General features: G+C 42.0%; 1 protein-coding gene across 1 annotated transcript in view; it reads left to right on the top strand.

Annotated features, from left to right (window-relative positions):
• C6 (complement C6) overlaps positions 1 to 9830 on the top strand; it is a 26755-nt gene extending 16925 nt beyond the window's left edge. The window contains exons 10-17 of the mRNA XM_009647331.2: positions 890 to 1115; positions 2321 to 2492; positions 3552 to 3663; positions 4093 to 4225; positions 5246 to 5437; positions 5971 to 6061; positions 7467 to 7708; positions 9649 to 9830. Of these exons, the coding sequence (XP_009645626.1) occupies positions 890 to 1115; positions 2321 to 2492; positions 3552 to 3663; positions 4093 to 4225; positions 5246 to 5437; positions 5971 to 6061; positions 7467 to 7708; positions 9649 to 9830 (1350 nt within the window). The remainder of the gene's footprint in view (positions 1 to 889; positions 1116 to 2320; positions 2493 to 3551; positions 3664 to 4092; positions 4226 to 5245; positions 5438 to 5970; positions 6062 to 7466; positions 7709 to 9648) is intronic.
• The last annotated feature ends 3393 nt before the right edge of the window (positions 9831 to 13223 follow it).

The raw sequence follows: 13223 nt of genomic DNA, 5'->3' as shown, positions 1-13223 counted from the left end.
AGTGGCATGTAGCTAAACTGAAGCAAAGCAGCGGTCCCCTGGTGTCTCCATCCTGCTCATTTAATGCAGCGTGCCGGTGCTGTTGTGAGCACTCTGAGCTGCCCAGCTCCCCGGCTGGCACAGCAGCCGCTCAGCAGCGGCAAAACACTCCAGGCAAACAGCAAAACCTGCCTGAAAGGGGGCCTATAGGAAAGTTTGGGACAGTCTTTCTAGTAGGGACAGCTGTGTCAGGACAAGGGGTAATGGTTTTAAACTGAAGCAGGGTAGGTTTAGACTGGATAGAAAGAAGAAATTCTTTACAATGAGGGTGGTGAAACACTGGAACGGGTTGCCCAGGGAGTTCATGGAGGCCCCGTCCCTGGAAACATTCAAAACCAGGTTGGATGAGGCTCTGAGCAACCTGATCTAGTTAGCGGTGTCCCTTCTCACTGCGGGGGGGTTGGACTAGATGACCTCTAGGGGTCCTTTCCAACCCAAAACTTTCTATGATTCCATGATTCTAACACAGCATGCAGTGATCTTTCTCCCAGCTCAGCAGCTGCTGAGCTCCTGAAGGCAGTGTAGGGATGTCTCACATGGCGGGGACCGGGTCTAAGCAAACCCCATGTCACCTACAGTGTAATGAATTTTTTTAGACAAGGTATCCCACTTGGGTGGTTTTCCACTGGCTCACACAGCTCTAAATCGGGGAAATAAAAGCAATATAAACAGGATAATAGAAATGTACAGCACTGTCATGCTCCCTTAAAGCATCCATTAATTTCAACACACCTGACTCCTGTGTGATATAGCTTCATGTGCAGGCTCTGGTGCTTTTAAAATCCCGCAGCTGCCCCCAGCAGGACCCTGATGTGTCTAGGTAACTGCGTACTGAACAGCTCTCTACCAGGTGTCGCCCATCGTGGATTTGGTGAAGAACGTGCCATGTGCCATGACCAAACGTCGCAACCTGGAGAGAGCCCTGAGAGAATACGAGGGCAGGTTCAACCCCTGCCAATGTGCCCCGTGCCCCAACAACGGCAGGGTTGTGCTTTCCGGGACGGAGTGTCTCTGCCTGTGCCAGGCTGGCACCTACGGCCAGAGCTGTGAGACACGAGCTCCAGGTTACAAATCAGGTATTTGGGCTGATACTTTCATAATGGAAATATGCTCCGTCTGGAATCTACTTGTCAAAGACAAATCTGACATAACCTTCCCTTACTAAATCCACAGCACTTCTTACCATATGGTGATGGTCAGAAAGCATAAGAATAAAGGTAGGATTAAAAAAAACCCCAGACCACACAAATCAATAGGCATGGCTAAAAAACAAATTGTAAGGCATGGTGAAAGATTCCTTAACTACTTAAAATAATAAGAAATGAGGTGTTCAGCAATAAGGATGAAGTTGAGATCAAAGATAACTGATGCAAAAATTAAGAAGCCCATTCCTTAGTTTTCCCTATAGTCTATTGTGTTTAAGACTATATGGCTAATGGAGATAAAACATGTTGATTACAATGTGGAAGGAAAACTCAGTTGTCTTAAGGAGAGGGAACACAATCATCATTCTGAAGAATTTAAAGAACAATTTCACACAAACATTTTAAATGACATTGGCACTAGTGCCACACCTATGGGAAACAGGAGAGACTTATATTTATTATTACATGTATTTATGTTGCAGGATGAAAAGGGGACAGAAGGGAAAATCACTTAGGCAGCTACAGGTCTTTTTATTTGACCCTGATAAAGAAGTATTTTGAAAGAAATAAACAGTTGAAGCTATGCAGATAGATATTAATGTAGGCAGTATATTGCATGCTTAAAAGAAAGGGTGTGTAAATAACAATTTTTATGTATGCTTCATGGTGGCATGGGCAAAATGCCCCAGGGTTTAAGAAAAGTCAGCAGCATTTTAATTTAGCTTGCATGGGATGTAGATTTGGGGTTTAGACATGGTGTTAGACCTCAGGTTTATTTAATAAGTCATTAAATACTGAGCTATCTAAAAAGGATGTCAGCACCATGAAAACTCAAACATTTGTATGTGCAATGGAAGTAGAAAATAAGCTGCTTATGGGTTTGAATGTTAATTGTAATCAAAACTAGAAAGGAAGATGTATTTTAGATTTTCATGAAGCAGTGGGAATTTGGCTGACCACCTCTTCGGAAAACTTCACATTCTAGAGACAATCTACTCCCTCAACAGCAACAATTTAAAATCTTCTGAAATGGTTATTATGAATTTACCACGATCCCTCTTATATGTGGCCTTAAGAGAAATACTATGTATGGTACAGATCTACCAAAAGATGGGATATTTTTTTATTTCTTGCAGTTGCTGTAGATGGCCGCTGGGGTTGCTGGTCTGAATGGAGTCCATGCGACTCTTCCTTCAAAACAAGAAGGACCCGGGAGTGTAATAACCCCGCACCAATGAACGGTGGGAAGCCCTGTGAAGGTGAAGGACAAGAAGAAGAGGACTGTTATGTCTCTGTTTTTGCAGACAGGTAAGAAGATGGTAGATTAAAAGATCTCCATAGTCATGGGGCAGATTTAAGGAGCCTTCCAGAGTTTCTTTGTGACTACCAAAAAGAAATATCAGACATCGGTCCTTTCTGAACTTCTGTGGTGAGAGCTGAGAGGAGGAAATACCTGAAAATCTTCACAACTTGCTTCAAGTTTGGATTTATTCATTGTTTATTCCTACAAAATGGCTGGTGAATTACATACTGACTATGCCTGTAGATCTCTTGTCCAAAGCCACGGAGAACTCATCTGCTTCCATTCATGGGAGTTTGCAGTTTCTGTTTTTTTAATATCACATCATCCTCTCCTAGAGGTTTAGGTCTGAACTCAGTCTCAGAGACAATTCCACTGAAACTACCAAACTTTTCATATTCCTGCTTTGAGTATGTCTGATGTACCAGTTTTGCATGGTTTCAGCTTAAAATCATAACTCCAACCCCAAATTGGCTCAGTTCCTTGTATCTTCAAGAGCTAAGCTTAGTACAGATTCAGTTTTTCTACTGGAACCAAGAGCCAAAGCAGAGTTTTCATCATCCCTGCTGTAATGACTACAGAGATTCTGAAGTGGGTGGGAGAGGATTAAAAGCAATGGGCTCCACAGTTCTTTGTTACTCATCTCAGTTAGACACCACAGGCCGTAAAGCTCCATGGTCCTTTAACCATTGCTTGATGGCAACAGCAGGGTTTTGACTACACTGTCTTAAACCCAACCAAATCATGCAGACTCCTTAGAGACTTCCCCCATCTGCTGTTCTTTGCCTCTTTTTCTTACTCTACAAAAATATTTAATGAGTTATGCTGATAAAAATTGTAGTCCTGTATTCATCACTTTTCTAGTGCTTTCACAGTCTCCCTCCTACCAACACCTGCAACTTTTGATGTCCACCATATTTTGTTTAACAGAATAAAGTTTTTTCACCATTGTGGGTGGTGAGACACACTCACAGCATTCCTGTCCAAAGCTCCTGACATTCTGCCATTGTTATTTGGTGACACCAATGCATAAGATACATTCTTACAAGCAGATATTTACTTTTCAGAGGTGCTCCTTGTATAAATGATGATGAAGCCAGGAGAGAAGAAGATGTCTTGATTGGTGAACCTGAGTCTGGATGCTCCAGGCCAGACCCACCAGAAAATGGCTTTATCAGGGTGAGCATGAAAAATGAGTGATACAGAAAGAAAGTGTAGTAGTTGCAGAGCTGAGAAATTGTACACCTTCTTTGTTATATGTTATATGCCTGATACCCAAGCTAGCTACTGTGCCTCTGAGGTTGTTGCTGTGTGTGTGGCATGCTGTGGGACTCTAGTCCACCGAAGTCCATCAGCAACTGAAGCAAAGGCAAGGTAAAACCCATTTCAAACAGTGGTCCTTGAATCCTTTTTTTGTAACCATGACATCAGTTTAGTGCAGCTGGACAAACAGATCATTATATAGGTGAGTGGATGACTCATATTTCAGAGTAGGAAAGGCAAGCATTCATTACATCATACCATCAGGCTTTTATCATTGTTTCTTTCGACAATGTCTAGTCTTGTTACCATAGATTTTGGGGGGGCTTTTTTGTTTCTTTTTTGTAGAATGAAAAGAACCAGTATGCTGTGGGGGAAGAAGTTGAAATTGCTTGTGAGAGTGGTCACATCCTCAGCGGCTATCAATTCCTTCGGTGTCTGCCAGATCAAACCTGGACACAGCAACCTGTTGAATGTCAACGTAAGAAAGAGAAAATTAATTTAGCCCAGCAAAAAAAAAAAAACAGAAGAGGAAGAAAAAGACACAAAATAGAGTTTAATACAGGTTTTAACAAAAGAATCTGTAATGATATCTGAAAAGACAGCATTTTAAGAAGGTATTTAATGTATTCACACTAGAGGCAGCAAAAACCTACTGAGTCATGACATCATTCCTCTTTCAATTCAGAAGTGTTACTATTATGTGCTTTGTGAGGATATTTTAATATTCAGTGCTTGAGAAAACCCTCAGATGGATGCTGTGAGATTCTTCTCTTGTCTAGTTTTAAGCATCTTTAACAGAAGGACTCATCTTTTGTTTCCAGACTTATATAGATATCTTTAAGTTGATGACAGTTGTGCTGAAGAAAGCGTTCTTAGAGGTATTTGTCTACCATGTTTTATATTAAATGGAAGATGTGTCTCTAACCACCACCACCACCACCCCAGGCTGCCTTGAAAATCCCCACAATAAATCAATGCCTTCAATATTTATAGTCCAGTTAAGAATTAAGGATCAAAACTGACCTGGGTTTGCTAACAGGAGAGATTCCAGTAGTTTCTAGAACTCAGTGTGGTTTCATTGATTTCATTGATCATTTTATTAAAAAAAAATTACCTGACTATACTTAAAAGCTTTCTATGGCCATTCATTTTAATTGTTTTGTTAATAGCTTCATTTACAAAAGAAAAATTAAAATATGCTATTAATTCCATGCTTACTATTTTTAAAGTGTAAAATTAAACTGCTCATACTAGCATACATTAGAAACTCATTGTAATTATTTAGTTATTGGCTGAAAAATATTTTTAAAGACAATAACAATGACCTGAAAATTTCTAGACTTAATTATGTTAAATATTTACTAGTTTTGAATGTCAGTCAAATGTTCAGTGTTATTGAGTGTCTTTACTGCTCTTCAGCTGAAGCATTATGACTTGCTGTAAATACCCACACACCATGAACCCAACAAGAATTATACTTTTTTCTTGTTTATTACAGCCTCAGTGTGCCTCAGGCCACCAGCATCTGACAGTATCAAAATTTCCCCATTTAAGCAACAGTACAGCATTGGTGAAACCATCGAGCTGAGCTGCCGAGCTGGGTTTAAAGTCACTGGTCAAACACAGTATACCTGTGGGAAAGACCTGTCCTGGATGCCTCCTATTTTGAGCTCTATTACATGTGAAGAAGGTCAGTATGCCTGAAGATACTGTACTGTTTTCTATACTGATGGTATTAACAGCACAGGTTATTTTAGCTAGCTAGAACTGGGAGGCAGATGACTGGTTTTAAGACATATAGCAACTGTTCATTAACTTTGGTTTTACTTTGTGCCTACCACAGTGCCATATTATTTCAGCCCCAAACTTCTGCATTAAGTTCAGAATTTTGGGGTGCAATGTACTATACACTTTAGTCATGAAATTGAGATACTGAAGCAGTTTTCTTAAAAACAAAACAAACCCCAGATGTATTAACAAGGCTTTATGAAAGCAAAGTAGAAGAATGCATTCTATTGAAACTTCAGCTTCTCTTCCTGCACAGGATTTTCCAGTGATTTTTGCAAAGACTGATGCTTACTTGCGGAATCTCGACCACAGCAGCTTTTGAAGAAAGAAATATGGGATAAACAGAAATAAATTAATTTTAGGTTTTACAGCAGGAGTCTAAGATATTTTTGTTCATTTTGTCACTAGCTACGGTAACTCTCATTCTTGTTTCAGATGTGCAAACTAAACTTAGAGGTGTTTGCAATCCAGGACAAAAGCAGGTTGGATCTCAATGTGTTTGTATGTCTCCAGAAGAAGACTGTGGGTAAGTTAAGTACTTTAACTAGAAAAAGAAAAGCTGAATTTTCTCCACTGATAGACCATGAGTTCACTGTGACATGAAACAGGAAAAGTAACAAAAGGAAACAGCACTTCAGAGCTACTCTCTGTTCAGATATCAGCTGGCTATGCCTCTGTATCCAAGTATGGCCCCATTTATAGCCTGTGAAATAAATGAACAATGACATTAACTAAATGGTGCACCGTGGCACATCTTTCTAATCTACATTACCATCTGCTGCTGGAGATCCCAACTCTTCCTTTTCTTCTCTTTATTCCTCCAGTTTCTATCTGTTCATTGTCATCACCTTGCTATAATAGCTCTTGCTTCTTGTGTTTGAGATTCATCTTTTTCGGGTGAACATGCTGCAAAATACACAGTATATTTCAGCCTCCAGGGCATATAAAAATACGTAAGACTTGGATTTACTGTCTCTTTACACAACATGACCTGCATAGACCATTGAGCCTTCAAGTGAATAGAGGGTTATCCTAGAAGATTCTTGGTAAATGATTGGCCAGGGTAGAGATGTGTTGTGGGGCTGGAGATAGGAAATATGAGCAGAGATTGAAGATGACCTGTGCAGTTGTAGGGCTGAGATCAACACATGTTCTGCCACAGGGCTCCTTGTGTGACCACAGGCAAGTCCCTTGTCATGGGATGCAGCTCACTTCATGTCAACGCCTAAATAACAAGATATCTTCTCTCTCAAGAGTCCTTGGGTAGAGAAAGAGCATGATAAGAGGGTGATACTGTCAAAAGTACATAGGACAAATCCTCTGAAAACTAGAAAGACTTTGTTGACTAAAGCTATAAGCTTAACTGAGGAACATAAACGGGTGAGCTGTATTGCTCCCTCTCTTTGGGAAATGACTAAGCTCCACAGAATTGTGCTGTTTGGAAATGCCTACACTTGCTGAGAATGAATCCACTCAGGAACCAAGAGCAATACCGAAAGAAACTACAAGCAGCATGGCTGGATTTGCCTGCCCTTGGTCCCAAACTAACTGTGCCATTGGTCCCAAACAAGACCGTACCTCAGAGGCGGACTTGCACACACAGCTGTGGGGCTGCATTAATTCAGATAAGCCACCCCAGAGCCTGTGGAAATTTCACATGCCTTGTGGCGGTAACAGCACCTCCTGTTTTCTTGTGCAGGCATATGTCCTTCACCTCCCACCTGTTGGACAGGACCAAAACTTCCTCACCTCACAGCACCACACTGTATCTGGTCCAGGTCCTGTCATAGCTGGGACAGCCTTAGGTCTTTAGACAGATATCCAACTTGGCCGCAGCTTTGCTGTATTTCATCTGATGCTGGTGGAGCATTTAGAAACATGGACTTTTTCCACAGCCTGCTGAAATAATTTTTCTGTTTTCCTTGGGGCAGCCACTACTCAGAAGATATCTGTGTGCTACATGCTGTTTCTGAACAGAATGTGACCAAGCCCAGCTGTCAGTATTCAGCTGAAATGTGCCTTGGAGAGCAGTCTTTTCATTTTTTGCATGCTGGCGCTTGCCGTGGTGATTCCAACCTAGACTGGGCTATTGAAAGGGCAAAGCTCTCTACAAATAGCTTGAAGAAAGTCCCCTGTGGCTATGACACCTGCTATGACTGGGAGGACTGTCCAGGTATGAATTCTGAATGGTGGGATTTATCCAGCCCTTTGGATCTAAAACCAAAATGTGCTGACTTCTTCACTGCTCCAAGAATGGGATTTACAGGCATTGTGGTCCATCTGAGCAACTTATGGTGCGAGGAGTGTGGAACTGTAGTCAGCCCCGCGTCCCTACTACCAAGTGCTACACTTAGATATGTGCCTTTTCCCTTGGGCATAAGTGGTGTAGCATTGCCACCTCCCAGCAGTAAGATACAAAAGGAACTTGGAGATTAAGTGAACTTTTTCAGGAGAATTAACATTTGATTCTTTAATCACAAAATCTTAGTCAGCACGCTATCGCCCATTCACTGTGAGGTTACTATAACCACTAGTTTGTACTTCAGGAGTTAATTTGGGCCACCCCCTATATAGCATATAATTAAATTATTAAATTAAATCATGATACTACTTAAAAAGCAAGACTGGGGCCATCAGGCTTAATGGGATTTTAATGGTAAAATTTGCAAATACCCATATGTGAAAACTGTGTTTATTAAGAGTTTTAATGAACCAGCTAAGCTGGTGAAATCCCTGAGAGGATTATTTTATAAACACAGTTGTGCAACTTGGCTATTTACTGTGTAACTTGGTGATAAGAGCAGTGGGTTTTCCTGTAAATGTCTGAGGTGCTGACTGGCTTTGCGCGCATCAAGTGCTTGGCAGGAAAAGGCTGAGTGGCAGCCATGCTCATTCCTTCACTTGCTTCCAGAGACAAATATGGTCCTTATCACACCTTGCCTACTTATGATAAATAAAGCAACAGCAGTGTGCAGCAACCCTAAAACCCCGTTTTGAAGATACAGTATTTCTGCAGCACAGGATTTGAAGTAGATGGCTGTAAAATTACCTCATGGGATATTCCTTGTGGGGCTGAAGCAGAGGGCATGGCCAGGTGTGCCCCTTGAGGGACATGTTGTGGTGGAGCCTCTAGGCACCTTGGGCTCCTGGGAAGGGGGTTATAATCTAAAAAAATATTGGGCTTATTTATTCCAGAGCCCCTAAGAAGCCTCAATCTGCTCCCACTGTGCAAGTGGCTTAAAGTGGGATCCTGTACCAGCACCTCAGTGTTTTTCTCTCAAAAGCCTACAGAGGAGCCCTGCTCAAAGAGGAAAAAATGAGAGACAGAGGAGAAAAATACATTAAATAAAAGAAGTTTTCATTGTGGTGCTCAAGATACTTGAATTGTACTTTCCTCCTCACCGTCTCCACAGAAGTCCTCTTTCTCATGAGTATGCACAAACATTTAGCAAATGGAAGTTTTGGTTTTCCTGAGAACAAGTAGTTGGTATAAACACAGAGGCAAAAGACACTGCAGTACCATGTGAAAGCAGCTAAACAGAGGAAAACACACTTTTTTCATATGTTCTAAGAAAGGGAAGGCAGAAACTTAGTTTCCTGCCTAGGGAATTTCTGGGAAAGAATATAAAGAGTCAGAATCTGATTAGATCAGAAATAGGTAATGAAATAAGTGGCAGGACTGAGCTTTACCACAGGCCAGTAGCAGTAGCTTAGCTTTCATAAAGGGAGCTTTAATGAAATAGGAGCTGACACAATGTGGACCTTAAGACTGCATTTCACAGCAACATTGTGTGCAAGGACTATTGGGAACAGAAAGTCAACTTAATATCTTTTTGTTTAGAAGAAAGGTCAGGGAAAGCCAGTGGATAAAAATAGTTAGATCATTTCTGCTTCTGTGTGGGCCACTGCTTCAGAAACTGATATGTAAAGCTGCTTTTGCCTCTATTCCTAATACCCTACCGTCTAGTGTATGTACTATAGGTTTTTTGTAACTAAAGTATCACAAACCTCCAATAGTGTTTTGCCCTGTTGGACTTTGAAATGCTGTTGAACTATAAAATATGTTTTTAGTCATGACATTTGCAGCTAAAATTCCAACACGTTCATTTCCAGAGACACAGACCCAGTGCTCCTGCCTGATGCCTTACCAATGCCCCAAAGGAGAGAGCCGCCTTCACTGCATCCAAATGGAGTCAACAGGGAGGAGGAGGGCAGTCAGTCATTGCATGCTGGCAGCCATGAAGTGTGCTGGCATCAAGCTGGAGGTGCTGGAGCAGGGGAGCTGCCTGGCGTAACCCGTCAGCTCTCCTGGCAGCCACCACGATCATCCCACCGTGCACAGGTTGAGCCATCCTGGGAAAAACTTGGCTGGTTATGAAAGGACAAGTAGATCAAAAACAAAGAACAAAAAAAAAAAAAATAGAGCTCACTTAAGCGATTTTTGGGAAAAGGGTGGCAGTGAGCTTTTTTTGGTCTGAAAATGACCTGGGGTGTGGGGTGTGGGGACTGCTCTCACTGCTGATAACTCTGTGGATGTGCAGGGGGAGGGAAGGGAGCAGATGGGAGGGGAGAAGGAGTAGCATTGCCTCTGGTCTCCCCTGGTGCTCTGTGAGATTTTTCCTCTTCTCAGCCTTTTGTTGCTTTGTCCCTGTGCTTGTGGCTGCTGTGCACGCTGGTTGTTTCGCTGGCTGAGTACCTGCAGTATCATCCAGGCAGACAGACCAGGCACTTCAGCACCATTGGACGTTCCCTCTGACACCTAACGGGGTTGTGAAGGAGGCTAACTGTGTGGGAACTCATGCTACAAATTCAGGGAGCAATATAAAATACTGAAAACCACAAGTGTGCAATGTTTCAGTGAAGTTTTCAAAACCATGCAATTTTTAATCAGAATAACTGAAGGGAAGAAGTGTTTGCTTTCTGGGTTGGTGAATTAAACACATGTTTATGCTTAACTATAACAGAAAAATTTAATGAACCATGCATTTGTCCAAGTCCTACTGCAACAGGCAGTTCTACATGGAGTCTCCAAAGATGTGTCACAAGCAGATTCCTTATATGCACTTGCACCAGTACCAATCCTGAGAGCAGCTGCATGGGGCACCTCAGCCCAGCCATGGGTCCGTCCCCCGGCCCAGCTGTGCTGCCCAAAGGTGGGCCCTGATCATGGGCCCCTGAGTGCCCCCATTCCAGGATGGCTACAAGACAATGCTGATACTGTTTCTCACCTCATTTCCAAGGGAAATTTCACTCCCTTGCACAGAATTGTTCCTTCTCTGGCATTTCTGCTTCCAGACAGTTTAAGCCCTTCTGGTAGTTGAGCCTTCTTGCCCTCCATGCCAGATCATTCTTTTGTCACAAATTACCACCACCGAACAATTACAATTATAATTTCCCCTTCAACACTCAGAATTTTGCAAAACTGAGGATTAGAAGCCTACATTCCAAGAAGGGGAAAGCTGAAAGTAGCTTTTTTTCACTAGCAGCCAGCAGAACAATGAAAATCAGGGAAAAAAAAGCATGAGATGCATCCACTGGTGGATATCCTGCCCCATGTATAAATGTCACACCTCACCAGGGGCTGGGCAGAGTGGCATGGGAGCTGGGAGTGGGCTGGATGTGAAATGGTTATTTTCCCTCCAAGGAGGTATGAGACCCCTATATTTGGGATGTTGCCAAGCTCCCTAAATCAGCAGCTAGTCTCAAATGGATGGAGCTCAAGGGAAAGAAGCAATTAATCCTGCTGCTGAATACAGTAAAGCATTGTGTTTTCTTGCTTAAAATGTGTAGTGAAAATGTTTATAAAAAGCTGAGATAGTTTTGCCTTTGTAGTTCTACAGTTCTTTCCTCAGCTGAAGATACATACTAATATGCTCGTCATGGTCTAGGAGATGCTGGCAAATTTGATTGTCCCCAGATTGTGTTTTAATGCCCTTATTTAGTCTTGCTGGTTGTGTTCTGTGGGGGAATAATCACTCAGAATGGCTGCATATGCCTTCTGCACCCTCAACAAGCAATGAAGATTTCTTGCTCCTGACCCTCTAACCTTAATACTAGCTTTTCATTACAGGACTCTGATTCCAGTGTGACTGTCTAGCAATGTTTCTGATACGAGGAATTTTTTCCCTGCCACTTCTCACCATGATAAATTGCCAGATGAATTTATTTCCTGGTAAACAGAAGGCAGCCAAAAGCTGCCTGGCTGCCCCTGTTTCTCTAGCACCTCTGGTCTCAGAGTGGTTGTGTGCTGTGCAAGTGCTCGCACTGAGACTTGTTCTCACTTGCTGATGGGGATAACTCCCATATATTCTGTTTTACAGTTGAGCATTATGGCACAGAATGGAGACATCAGCTGCTGCTCACTAATAAGGTGGTGATTCAGCCATAAACTGAATCCAGAGGAAATCTTCAGCTTGCTGAAATTAGTGGGAGTTTTGCTGTCAGCTTCAGCAGAGTCAGGACTAAACTCATGAGAACTTTAGGTTTGCTGCTGTACTCTGTTACAGGGGTCCCCAACCCCCACATCAAAGAATGCGGCTCTTTAATGTTTCCTGCAACATCTATATTTCTGTTAGATAAGCTCTATTCTTCTACTGTGGTAACTCACATTGGGTAATGATAGAGTTTTTTTGTTCACTGGTGGCAGGAAATGCCATCCCTCCTTTGCCTCTCCTCCAAATAATGTTATCTGGCTTGATGGATCATTGCCTTGGGTCATAAATTATAATTGGTGAAGATGAAGCAAACCTGAACTGAATCTGTCACAGAGGTCACAGAGACCTTATCGATTCTTGAAGGACGGCTTTCTTGGTAGTGCAGCCTCTCTACTGCACAGAAAAATCCCATCTATTTGTTCTTAACGTCAGAGAGAAGGCATTATCTAAAATGAATATAATGAGCCTTTCCACTGACGCAAAGTTCCATACAACATCCCAGCATATCTAATTTTTCACTAGCAGAAGCGTATGTGAAATATATGTAGAATACACTTACCACAGTGAGACAGCTGAGGCACAATTCAGTGGCTAGGCAATTAGCAGCTGCAGTTGTGGGCTTCTGTATAAATAGTTATTGCAATTGTAATGCAGAATGCAAAATTTGACCAAATATAGATGAGAACTGGATATATATAGTGTCTGGTTTAATGTTTATCCTTATGCAACCTCAGAAAGAGGTAATCCAGATTTTGCTTCAAGGATTTGAAGTTATGGCAGATATATAGGTTTAAATATCAACCACCAAACTTTTGCCAATGAACTACTGCTTAGTTATAGCAATTACTGTTTCCTGCTACAGCTATGAGAGAAAGCATCTTGTATTAAACATTTGAGTCCTGATGTCTTTATTTCAGCTGCTATGTGAGAGGTAAACATTTCAATTTAAGAATTTTCTGCAAAATATGACTGTGACTATAAAGTTGCTAGATGAAGTGATAAGTATGAGTACAGAGCTTTTGCCTTTGCCACTTTCCCAGTGAGTGATAAACCAGAGGCAATCTCAGCCAGTTTTTTTCCCACTGCAGCAGAGCTGTCTGCTGTCCAACGCACTCCTGGGCTTGCACTCCAGGGAGTGCAGGGATGCATCTCCAGCAGCAGCATAATTTGTGGCATTCGTGATAGCTCCAGCTCAACGTATTCAGTTTATGTATTTAGAGGAAGAAGTCCATCATGTTTCTCCTCACCCAGAGA

The sequence above is a fragment of the Egretta garzetta genome, unplaced genomic scaffold, assembly GCF_000687185.1.
Source record: "Egretta garzetta isolate BGI_Z169 unplaced genomic scaffold, ASM68718v1 scaffold59, whole genome shotgun sequence".
NCBI lineage: Eukaryota > Metazoa > Chordata > Aves > Pelecaniformes > Ardeidae > Egretta > Egretta garzetta.
Note: the sequence above shows the minus strand (reverse complement) of the source record. Positions and strands in the feature narration are given on the sequence as shown.